General features: G+C 29.9%; 1 protein-coding gene across 2 annotated transcripts; it reads left to right on the forward strand.

Moving 5' to 3' along the window:
* The first annotated feature begins 1142 nt into the window (after positions 1–1142).
* On the forward strand, positions 1143–2897 carry LOC106301028 (methyltransferase-like protein 7A). 2 transcript variants are annotated; one of them, XM_013737332.1, is made up of 6 exons: positions 1143–1382; positions 1582–1678; positions 1770–1991; positions 2065–2161; positions 2233–2304; positions 2377–2897. In XM_013737332.1, the coding sequence occupies exons 1-6, from the start codon at positions 1366–1368 to the stop codon at positions 2574–2576; spliced, it is 705 nt and encodes a 234-aa protein (XP_013592786.1). In that variant the 5' UTR covers positions 1143–1365; the 3' UTR covers positions 2577–2897. The 2 variants fall into 2 exon arrangements, with proteins under 2 accessions (XP_013592786.1, XP_013592788.1); XM_013737334.1 differs by having other exon boundaries at positions 2233–2295.
* The last annotated feature ends 10571 nt before the right edge of the window (positions 2898–13468 follow it).

A 13468-nucleotide genomic window follows, 5' to 3' on the forward strand; every position in this document is an offset into this window, starting at 1 on the left:
AGGAAGTTTATCCCTCGGAAAATTCCGACGACATCTTCCTCCGAATATTCCGAGGAATTTCCGGCGAACTTGTGGTCCTCGGAAATTCCGAGGAAATCCTATTTCCTCGGAATTCCGTCGGAAATTTCCGAGGGATTTCCGAGGAAAGATGAATTTCCGAGGAGTTATTTCCGAGGACTTTTTTCGTCGGTATGTCGTCGGAATAGCGTTATTCCGACGACATACCGACGATTTTTTCCCTCAGTATGCCGCTGTTTTCTTGTAGTGCTTTGATTAGACACGAAGTTCAAGATTTTCATTAAAAGATAAAATTAGATTCATATATATTATTAGAAGAGAAATACCCATTTGAAAATGTTCTTACTTCATTAATTAAACTCCATATTTTTTTTCCTTGTCTTTTTCAGTTGCATTTATGAAATATCTTAAAACGAATAAAATTGCCTAATTTATTACTTGTCTTTTCAGTTCAATTAATGAAATATGCTTAAATGAATTTAAACTTCCTATTTTATTGTTTGTCTTTTTCAGTTACCTTAATGAAATATCCTTAAATAAATTTGGACATAATGTAATTTAATCAACAAAGAAAACTCATGAGTTATCCTTACGTGCATAATTTTAATAATAGAGATTTTTAAAAACGTGCATCATTAAAATGTTACCTAAAACATGCAGCACTAATATATAACATGCATCAATAAAAGTAGAATTTGACTTACACAGTTGTACGGATATTATTTTCAGTTGATTAAATTTAAAAATAATTATTTATTCAAAAAATATTTAAGAATGGCTATGTTTTTTAAAATTATATGGTATTATTTGTTCATAACTCATTTGTCATTTGCTAAATTGTTAGAAAGAAAATTTTAGCATAATATAACTCAGTTGTCATTAGCTAAATTTATGGTATAAAAATTTCTGTTTTTACAATTATCTAATTAACTCTATATACTCATTTTTTTATATATTTTTATATGATATCACACATTCGTAAAAAAATAGATATTTTAAGATACAAAAAAAATTATTTACTTAATAAATATAATATGAACGAATATTCATGAAGCTATGACAAAAGCGATGACGTCTTACTCAAACAAAACAAGGCTACCAAATGTCAACTCCAATACTTTCTTTTTTTGTTTTTGTTTTACTTCTCTTTTCGCCAACTCCTCTTTTCTTTGTTGTTTCCTCATTGACTTGACCTTTCCCAAAGTATGCAACTTTGTTCCTACCGTTAGGTGAAGCTTAAAGAGACCATGTTCCTTCTCAGACCCAGGAGACTCATCTTACTTGAGTTTGCTCCTCCTCCTCCTCCTCTGCCTCTTCCTTCTACTGATACTACACAGCTTCTTCACAATGCTTTTTGTTCAAAGGTACGTACGGCAGTCTACTTCTTTTCTCAGATCATTAAGCTACTATGAAATAACTTATGAAAATCTCTGTAGATCCCAAATAGGTTAGGAGAAGAAATAGAAATAAGCCTAAGGATAACATATGGAAGTTGAGTTATTGATCTGAGTGGGCTCATGTACATAATTGATATATAAGAGTTTGGTATGTACGTACATTCAGGATGTTCCAGGAGCACATCATCCGCAGGGGCCGGAGGTACGTTAGAAGGCTTAACTCTTGGCTTTTGAACTCAACGATGCAGTCTTATTGGGATGAGGTCTGTCTGTCTGTCTGCTTACTACCTCTCAGTTTTGCATCATTCTACATATTTGATTTTTTCCTCTGTTCCTTTTTTTTCTTTGGCAAAGATTGAAAATTTCAAGAATAAAGTGTTTGATGAACTGACTACAAAAGATGAGAAGGTGTTGGAGATTGGTATTGGGACAGGTCCTAATATGAGATACTTCGCCGCTCGTAATGTGAATGTAACTCTTCTTGGGTTGGATCCAAATCCTAAAATGAAGAAGTATGCACGCAAAGCCGCTGTGAGAGCAGGATTGAATCCTAAAAACTTTAGATTCATGCAAGGAGTAAGTATTGCTTAACTATCTGTCTGCTGCTTACCCGCTGACTCTGATGTTACTTCTCTGATTCTGTCACTAGGTAGGAGAGGCTATACCATTAGAAGATGGTTCTGTGGATGCAGTCGTTGCAACACTTGTTCTATGTACTGTTTCTGACGTCACTCAAACACTCAATGGTACTTTCTTCCTACTCATAAAAGCATCATTGCTGATATCTCTAACTTAACCCTTTTTATGGTAATTTCAGAAATCAAGCGAGTGCTGAGACCAGGAGGGAGTTTCATCTTCTTAGAACATGTGGCAGCAGAAGGTACATTAAGTATGTACATATATAAAGAGAGAGAGAGGTGTATCAAACTGCATGAGAACCTAAATTATTTTGTGGTTGCAGATGGATCTCTCTTCAGGCGTTTGCAGAAACTGTTGGATCCATTGCAGCAGATATTAGCAGATGGATGCCATTTGACAAGAAACACGAGAGAGTGCATCTTGGAAGCTGGTTTCAGCGGTGGTGCCGAAATAGAGACGGTGTCGATGTATAGTTTCCCGTGGATAACAAGACCTCATATCTATGGAGTAGCTTACAAGTAAAACTATACATCAAGCATCAGCTCTGCTCAAATGTGCGAGGCTGTAGACGGGTTTTGTCCTAGGATGCTTAACGGTGTTAGCCAGTCCTGAAGCTAGTGACTTCTGCTATTGGTCTACATCACTAGCTACTAGCTGACTTTTCTCCGGTAATTTTTCTTTGGGTAGAGTAGTTATAGGTGGAGTCGACGGTGGAACTTTTGTATTAGAGGTGGATGTAATCAATTTTCACAGTTATGTTGATGAATTCAAAGATCCCATCTCTGCTACGAAAGAACATATAAAAAAAATTGTATTTAGGTTAATGGTTGCTTAAAACTTGAAGAGACGAAAGATAATAAGAAAAAGAGTAAAATTAATGAGATTTACACTAACCAGTCTAACACAAACTCACTCATTCATAAGAACATGTTTAATGCTACTTTCTTTACACATGACTTGGTCTCCAAAACCTTGTTCACATAGTTACTATCAACTAGTGTTTTGAAACCCGGACCCACGGTTGAATTGGTAAACCCGTTGATCCAGGACAAATCTGGTTTGGGTTTTGCAAAAAACTCAATATTTAAAAACCCAATAAATTCGCAAAAATCCACTAAAGCCCGAAACCCAGTTACCAGTTGAACCACTGGTTGGACCAATTGATAATTTTTACTCTTTTTTTAAGTTCTTAATTATGTTTTTAGAATCTGTTCTGTATTCTAAATTTATGTTAGGTTTTAGTTTTATTTTTGTTATCGACAATTTATTACAATGATGTTTTACTTTTGGTTTATTCAGATTTTAAGTTTAATTTTACTATTCACATTAAACATTTAAATATTATGAATTTTAAGTTTTGATATTTTTGTTAGATGCCATAACTCTTAACTTGTTAAAAAAAATTAAATAGTCTAAACTATTTTTTGATATTTTGTATGCCAAATGAAAATAAAAATATAGAAACTAAAGTTAAATATTTTCTAATATTTTTGAAACATAAAATATATACATATCCAAACTATTATTTTATGCTTTAAAAATATTTAGAAATACTTATTTTAGTTTTTATATTTTTATTTTCATAACTAATATATTATTATATAATAAAATTATTTAATTTACTAACCCGCGGTTCGTTCGCGGTCGTCCCAATAACGCGGTGACCCGGTAAGTCGTCCGGGTCGGGTTTCAAAACATTGCTATTAATGTTCTAATGTCTTCTATTAAGCTTCTCTTATTGTTTTGATGTCATTATTAACTGATTCAGTGGAATTACATCATAACCCTCCAACCGATAACTTATCCACTTTTACCAAGAGAGCATCCACAAAAACAAAAATCAACTTCGCAACTGTGAAATCCGACAGCCATCTTCATTTCGTGAAATATGACAGCCATCTTCTTCTTTTTTTGAAACTGACAGCCATCTTTAAACACCACATATTCATGCACTAATCAACTCCACACAACTACCACTACCATAACTAGTTATATCTCTATTACTTTTCTATTAATGCTCGTCAACGAAAACAAAATATTTATGTCACTTTTGGCATAAAACAAATCCAGTGTGCTTCTCTTTTGCAAAATGTCTCTTGATGTTATGAAGAGTTAATAAATGCCTCTTAATGTAATGAATTCATACTATAATGGAAAGTTTTTCCTTTTTCAAAAATAATGGAAAGTTTTTTACTTATCGATCTCTTGTAAATGCGTAATTTATCGACACATTACACTCACAAAATATTGATTATACTCAAATAAAGATGTTTTACAATGACACTTGAAATCATATTGTAACGAGTAGTTGGCAGGTCCAATATGTTTAAACTTCTTACATGACGCAGAAGACTCGCGGTCTTAATCCGAACATTATTTTAAACTGGCCGACATTCGCTTATTTTTTGGTTAGTTAACCGTTTAGTTATGTTGCGTACTTACATCAATACAAATATATTAATATATACTATGTGATTCTCTCGAGCATATGCACCGATTTAAATATTTCCAAATAAATAAATTGATCTATATTTTTCTTTCAAATATTTATAAGTTTTAAATAATTTATATATAAAATTATAGATTATTTTAAATAATATTATCTTACTATTTTAGTTAGACATGTAATTTTAAGAATAGCATACATGGTTAGTCCGGTTGTTATTTGGATACATTGGATTGTATTTATTTTTCAGAGCTAAATCATAACTTTTGATTTTATATTAGGTAATTTTTTAATTAATTTTGCTGTTTCATATAGTTTTGTGTCTTAGATAGTAACTATTTTCTTATAAAGTTATATAAAATTTGGTATATGTTATTTCGGAAAACAAAAAAAAAATTAAAATGAGGATTGATTTGTAGTTACATAAACGAATGTTACTGATAATCTTTTGGAATATCAAAAAAAAAAAATTGGAATATCATGCACATTTATAATTTTCAAAGGAACTATCTCATATAATATATGGTTAATATTTCATTTAAATTTATTTATAAGTTTGAGTCATTCTCTAATTTTTATCTAAAATAAGTGACTAAAATATTAATACACATGATACTTTATAATTTTTGAATCATTCTGTAATTTAAATGTATAAACATAAATAAAATATTATTAAAAACAATAATATGTTGTTATTTTAGTTAGACCTATGAATTTAGATAAATGAATTTAGATTGGTCATGTTATTTCTTTTGTGGTTTTTGTGGGTTAATTAAATTACAAATTTCTTCCAAATTGAAAAGTACTATTGACTTTAATTACACTAAAAGTCGAGTAGTTGTGCTCACTATATTTACTTAGGTTTATAAGACTATATGTGTAAATATATTTTGTATAATGTTGTATAATTTGATACCTTTTGTCTTAGAAAAATTATAGGAAAAAACTAAAATGATGATAGACTAGAAGATGTATAAGAGAAACGAATCGATAATATTTAAAAATTCACACATCAATACAAATATTTTAAAATAATTAAATTATTTACTTGTAATTATTATTAAATTAGGCTATTACACAATTTTGATGATGAAATACACAAAATATTATTTAACAAAAATATTAAAATTCATATTTTTGGATATTCATTAGTTCATATATATGGTTGAAGAAATTTAATATAATTATGTAGTAAATATTTAATAATTACGTATAATTTTTATTTTTGTGAATTTTCCTTTTTAATGAAAACTCACTTATATTTAAAAATATTTTCGTTTATAAATAAAAATAAAAAGGAAACTTAAATTATAATTTTGACTTAAATTTTAACAAAAGAAAAGGAAACCAGTTTTTCTTTTAATAATGGCACTTACATAAAATATATTTGTTTCACTATGGATACTACCTCTGTAATCCACCATTATAAGAATCAACATCAACGCGAAACGTATAGAATTCATAGAAAATTGTGAAATGGTAATATGTCTAATGAATCACAAAAAATTGTTAACAATATTTTGTAGGAAAAAAATATATTAAGAAATTTTGAAAACGATTATATGTTACCTTTTTAAATATATCATTAAAAGATTTTTTTTTCTAAAAATACAAGTTTTATGTAACTACACTAACATTGATGATATGTATTTCTAATTTATAGCTTTTAGGAAAAAATACTGATAAAAAATTATCAATGTTTAAGACTTTTTTAACCTGTTTATAAACTTTGTCACACTTTTATATGATTATAAATATTTATTATTCTGTATTTTGTTAACAATGTTATTAAATTTATATGGTTCAGTTCTTGCCTTTTGAACTCAACGATGCAGTCTTATTGGGAAGAGGGTACAAGCTGAATTTTTCAAGATTTAAGATCTTATACAATAAAACAGACTTGTCTCTCTCCTCCTTCCTCCACATCCTCAATCACCTAGGAGCGTTTTGCGACACGTCAGCACTTCCCTCCTGCAATACCTCTTTCTTCCGTAAATCATTAAACATCTTGCTTGAAAACTTCTTGGGCTTATTGATGTTTTTTGTTGGGTTTCTTCGTCGTCGTCGCAAGCAGTAACTCCCGTCATATCGTCTTCCATCCATTCCTTTGACGGAGAGACTCAGTGTTGATGGCATTCAATCAAATTCACCCACTTTCTCCTCATCAATACAGGTTTTTCTCCTCCCTATCAATCGAATTGGATATATATATAGTCTCTAGGATCTCAGGAGGACTCTCAAACGTCTTACGAATCATATACTTGCGACAACCCTACAAGTAGAAGTTCTTAGAATGGCGATTACTCAGCTCCACTTCTCCGATTTGAAGGCTGGTCGTTTGGAGGACAGAGTTGTCACAAGTCTTCTTCGTTTTTGGGAGGCTAGGAACATTAAGAAATCTGGTGAGCTTATGAGTGTGGATTTCATCTTCCTCAATGAGAAGGTAGCGAATCTTGAAAAGCTTTCTTTTAATTACTTTAATATTTCCGCAAGAGTATGTACCATTTAAAACCAACATTCACTGGGTGTGCAGTGCCGTCGACATTCCAAGATTACGGGGAAGAAATTCACAGTTGGTCTTATCTCTGCAACCCCTCTGAACGCAACACTACTCTTTCCAACGGCGGCGTTAGAACATAGTTTAGATCTTGAGCTTGAAGAGATTCATTTTTTGGACACAATTCCTATAGTTTTGAGTTTGGTGATTGTAATTTTAAACAGCTCCAGTATGGGGGAAATTGTGAAGTGCATTGATTTAGTAATGTTTCGTGCTGTTTATATGCCTTACCTACACGGACAGTAAAGCACGTGATTAATACACACCTGCTGGTGGCAATCTCTATCTTTTAGATTGCTCTTTTGTAGGCTGCAAACTCATACTTGGTGTGAGGTGGGAAGCTCGCAAGGTGTGAAGCGTGAAAGTGAGACTGAAACTGAAACTGATGCCTGACTCAGAGAACCGGCTAGCTTCTATTTGATTTCTTTTTTTTTCTATCATATATATGGCTTAACAATATTATGCTTTTCGAAAAGGTTTGGGGGAAAATCCATGGTTACAGGAGAAATATAGAGCCACCACTGTGACGACATTTAAAACAATTGGAGGCAATGCAGGTTAATAAAACAAGTTTCGGTTTTGATTTGTCTCTCCACATTAATTTTTGATAGCTATCCTATTTCTACTTTGTCCCAGAGAAGATTGCTGGTTAGTAGTTCCTGTCACTGGTGAGGTAACAATGGTGTAGAAACTCTCGAGAGTTCTTTTGTGGGTTCAAAAAGAAAACATGGCAATGGTGGTGAAACACATTTCAATGAGCTTAGCAATGGAGACACTGGGGTATCATCATCCGTAACTTTAAACCATTGATTTTCCTCTGTACGTTTAACTATTTATGCCACAAATTTTTTGGGTTCATGTATCTGTTAATGTCTTATGCAGAAAACAACTACGGTTTCAAGAGGAGAGTTGACGTTTCAAGATATTTATGTGCAGAGGCATTGCTGAATGAAGAAGATGAGAACGGCTATAGTGATTGGAAACCTGTGCAGCAGAAGATGCCAGTTGAGTTTGTGAAATGGTGTTGCTTCAATTGCACTATGGCAAATCCTGGTGATATGATTCATTGTTATGTATATTTTGCTTACTTTTTCATGTTTGAATAATTTTGTTTCTGATCTTATCATTACCAGCGTCTGCAATTATTTGTCTGAGGCATATGGATATTCTGCATCTCTGTTATTTAAAAGACACTGGTCTCTCACCGAAGTCGAAGAGAAATGTGGAGGTAAGATTTTGCTTCTTTTTGGACATGTCGTTAAGATATATTGCTATTTCGGTACCACATTATCTAACTTCAAGTAACACTAAGCAAGCTCACGTCTCTTTTATCTTGATCTTAGGAAATTCATCTGCAGCTAGCTCAACAGCTGTTGGTTTTGAGGAGATAATGTTGCTGCACTCAGAAGTATGATTTTGTAACTGTTATAGTTTCGTGAGATATCTGTTGACGTCAATACAATTTATTTACCTCCAAAGCTTATCTTCGTGCAATTATTTCGCAAGAGCTCCAGATGGTGAGCTGCTACTTAATTGTCTTAGAGACATATCTAACTGCGAGTAGTTTGTTTATTTCCTTACTTTTGCAAACAAGTCACTAACTAATTTTTTTCTTTCAGTTTTAAGGTCTACACTTTAGAGCATGTTAATTTCACAAGCCAGCTTCTCTGTAGGTTTGAATTTACCTGTAACGTTTCAGGGTTCATCATGCAAAACATGATTTGCTTGTGTTATTTTGTCTTTCACTGCTCATAATTTCCTATTGTTTGCCAGCTACTTCACCGCCGACACATACTAATAAGTATTGAGCACCTGCTGCTTGATTAGCAGCAGGTTTGTGTGCTGATCTAGCTAAAGAAATTTTCTCATGATAAAATGTTAATCAGCCGGGAACTTAGAAGCTCATTATGTTTAAGCTCAGGTCAGATTGGTAAGTTGCTCAAATGTGATGTCCCGAGGTTAGATGTCTTTAAACTTGCAACTAAAGGTATATTCACACAGCAGTTTGGGTGAGCCTGACATGAACTGCTCGACAAGTTCGACAAAGTATGGGGGTGTTCAGAAAATTTAAACTATGACGGTCTCTGAGCTAAACGCTTATGTCCTCCATTGTTCACCGCATGTGCATTCCGTTCCTGGTCCATTCTGCTAAATGTTATCACAACAATATACATATTACACACATGTAATATTACGTACATCTTCAGTTGATTATTTTGTTCTGGTACTTATCTTTTTCCAGCTTAAACTTTAACGGTTTCGATAGATAAATGTTTGGTTTATCTCACTTGATCAACTCCTCCGCAACTAAGTCATTGCCTTCCAAAAAAAATATCAAAGTACTTGATGGAATGAATTAGCTACGCTGTTACATACCATAATTACTTTACGAATCCCAAGCTTTTTGATAAGTCCATAGTCATCACCTCCATCCATTTCACACTTCCAACCACGTCATTATTTCGAATCAAGAGTTTGACTATAATATGATGAGAATAAATATACTCGAAGATTAAAAAAATTCTTGCTCAGTTCTACAAGTACTAAACCTGTTTCTAATATTAGATAAAAGTCACTGGACTTGAATATTACTTGATAAGTTACAGAGGTATAAGAGCAACTATTACATGTTACCGCTACAATATAGTTGACCGGTCCGACACGTGTTACTATTACAAGCTAATTACCAAAATTATTTTCACGAATATTTGTCCATCATATCTATTACCATATTAAATAAAACAAAACCACCTTCTATGCTTTAACAATTAGAACCAGATTCAACCAAAACAAACCCAAAAAAGTTATGTATCTTTAGACGATGGAAAAATATGTGAAACCCCATAAACGACATCAAAAAGTACATAGGCTAACATTCTTGATATAATGTTAAAAAAAGAACACAACTGCAACTCACAGATACGGAGTAAATGTCCAAAACAAACATCAATGCTACACTAACAAATATTAAGTTCGTCTATTTCATTCGATACACACACGGTCAATCATTTTTATATCTTAAGATAATACTTCAAAAAAGCAAGACTTTTATATACTATCCAATAAACATGCTAGCGGAGTTTATTTTCACCACAAATGAAAAGTTACTAGGCATGAATATTTTTAAGGAAAATAAAATATAAAATTTTTGGGTAATATTTTGTTAGTTTTAGTTTTATTTGAGTTATTAAGTTTGTGATTAAATAAGTTTAGTTAAGACTCTTAAATCATTTATAAATATTTAAATATTATTTATACAACATTAATAAAATTTATAAACTCAGCTCCATCCCTTAAATACTACTCCCTCTCCCTCTATTCCTAAATATAAGATGTTTGGGGTAATGCACACTTATTAAGAAAATTACTTTTTTACCTAGAAAATATCATTAAAATTATAAACTAAAAACTACTCAACCTATTACAAAATAGAACTATTAAATTTGATTGGCTACACCGTTTTTGATAAACTTAAAGTTACCTAGAAATATGAGAACATCTTATATATTGGAACATAAAATTTATTCTAAACATCTTACATTTCAGAATAGAGGGAGTATACCCTAAACAATCTATCTTATTAAAACTCAAGTACAAAATTGGAGTGTTTGGAGATTTGAATAGGACTATTAAAAAAATTTGGAGTGTTTGGAAACATGAATTGTAGTCTTTTAAAAAATTAATTTTGTTTGGAAACAAGGATAGTAGTATTAATAAAAAAAATAATGGGCTTATGTTATTAAGAAAAATTAAAAGTCCATCATATTATAAGAAACTATCTATCTGGCCCAGATTTAAAATATACGAAAACGGATCAATCTAATTGCCTAAAACTTTTTCTTTTCTAAACTAACCATAAAACAAAATTTAAAATTTATACACATATTTCAAATCAAAATAATAATTTAAATTTGATTTATATCAAAAATACGTCTAAAACATTAATAAAAATTATAAGAAAAGTAAATCAACAACATATAGTTATTAAGTCATATAATATCTATTTTCAATATTATAAGCGTTTGCACTCAGATAATTTTAAATTCATTTTATAATTTATGTTTTGTGAAAATTGATAGATATGCATTATATATAAGCAAATAGTATTATAATATATTAAATTAAACTAAAATTTATATTAAAAACCCGGGCGTAGCCCGGGAAAACCAATAAACCGACGGCAAAAGATGAAAAGGTGTTGGAGGCTGGTATCAGGAAAGGTCCTAATATGAGATACTACGTAATGTGAATGTAACTCTTCTTGGGTTGGATCCAAATCCTAAAATGAAAGTATGCACGCAAAGCCGCTATGAAAGCAGGATTGGATCCCAAAATCTTTAGATTCATCATGCAATGAGTAACTATTGGTTACTGTTTTTTTTTTTTTTTTGTCATAATCCCCTTGGGTTACTTCTCTGATGTTGGTTCAGTGAATGCAGTAGTTGCAACACTTGTTCTATTTACTGTCCCTAATGTCACTCAAACACTCAATGGTAGTTCTTTCTTCCTACTATTAAAAGCATCATCACTGCTTATTTGTAACAAACACATAAACAAAAAAAATATTTTTCAGTGATACATGTCGTATTTTTGTTTGTTAGATAGTAACAGTGAAAATCTTCCAATACCCAAAAATTGGATTGAGTTCAATTCTAGATTCAATTCAAGAAGTAACAGTGAAAAACATATAACACATTTAAATTTTAAATTTGATTTTGATTTGATTTTTTTTTAAATAATTTTGGATAAATGTGATGGCTTATGTAAACTATCAGAATCGGACTATTAAAATATTTGAATAATTTCTATAAAAAATAGTTGACATTAAAACGGAATAATATAAATTAATTAAAAGGGATAAACACACAATTTTCCTACGTGATGAATAAAACAAAATGGAATATACAATCTATTTCTAATACTATAGATTTAGAAAATCAGATATTAAATAAAAAATAAGAAAATTAAATAAAAATTAAGAAAATTAAATAAAAAATAAAATAACTAAAAATTCAAAAAAACTAATATTAAATTAAAATAAAGAAAAAATAAAATATTAATTCATAAAAGTCAAAAAATTTAGAAAATTCAAAAATTCAAAAATTCAAAATATTTTTTTTTAATTAAAAGATTTTTTTTTTTTTTAAATATCATATCATCGTTCAAAATAACAATTTCAAATATATCACCAATAATGATGATGGTTTCTCAAATACCATTAACAATGATGGTTTTGGTATATCTCCAATGATAATTTCCGACATTATCGATGGAAATGAAAAAAATGATTTGTATATTTTTCATTTTCATTTTTTTGAAATTTCTGATTTTTTTTAGTTTTTTCTGTATTTTAATTTGTTCTTATATACTTTTTTGAATTTTTTAGTTAATGTTTTTGTTTTTATATTATTTTCTAAATCTTATTTAATTTCTGATATTTTAAAAAAAAATCTGATTTTTTTTTAATTTTATGAGTTTTTTTGTTAAATTTTCTGATTTCTATTAATTTTTTTGTTTATTTTATCAATTAAATAATTACTTTTTGAAAACAAAACTGACACAACATTTTTTACCTGTTCAGCCGGTCAATTTTCTTCTTTGAAATTTTTTTATGATACAAATGTCTTTTTGAAGGTTTAAAGTGTTAGTAATAAATGACACTTTCAGGGTTTTTTATGCGATTTTTCTTTTTATTTTCTATTCTTTTAATTTATTTTATTAACAATACTTTTTGTTTCTGAATGTTTTTCAACTACATTCCATTGCTTTCCACATTTTCCATTTCATTCCGTTCCGTACATTTTATTTTTCTTTCATTTCAAATGGTAACATTTTGTGGAATGTGATAGTGTGTGGTTTTAAAAAGTGAAAAAGCAAAAAAAAAACAAAAAAACGCAAATGAATCTAGTGTGTTCAAAACAAGCTAATAATATAAAAATTCTAGGAATTGAATAATGCCCGGAGAAAAAGATTTTATTTTTATTTTGATTATAATATACACTACTATACATTATAGATAAGATCATTTCCAATGATATTTTATTTTTCTCTTTGAACATTATTTATATAGTAAAAGTATTTCTAGTGGTGCAGTATATCTTATACCAAATAATAAAAACATGAAGAGAGTTATTCCTAATATAGAGTAGCACTCTTTGTTCATACTATTTTTAAAGCATTTTTAACAAAATAATTCTTTTTATTTAGATTATTTTCACACAAATAAAATTATATATTATAGTTATTATAGTTGATATGTCGTTTATTTTTCACATAAAGTTTGGTATTTATTATTATATATATTCTTATTTAACTATATTATATATTTTGTACTGTTTGTTTTTTTTATCAGTCAAATTATTTTTAATACCATAGAATATATATTTACTTATCGAATATTATTTCGTTCCA

Source organism: Brassica oleracea, chromosome C6 (genome assembly GCF_000695525.1).
Source record: "Brassica oleracea var. oleracea cultivar TO1000 chromosome C6, BOL, whole genome shotgun sequence".
In the NCBI taxonomy this organism is placed as follows: Eukaryota; Viridiplantae; Streptophyta; class Magnoliopsida; order Brassicales; family Brassicaceae; genus Brassica; species Brassica oleracea.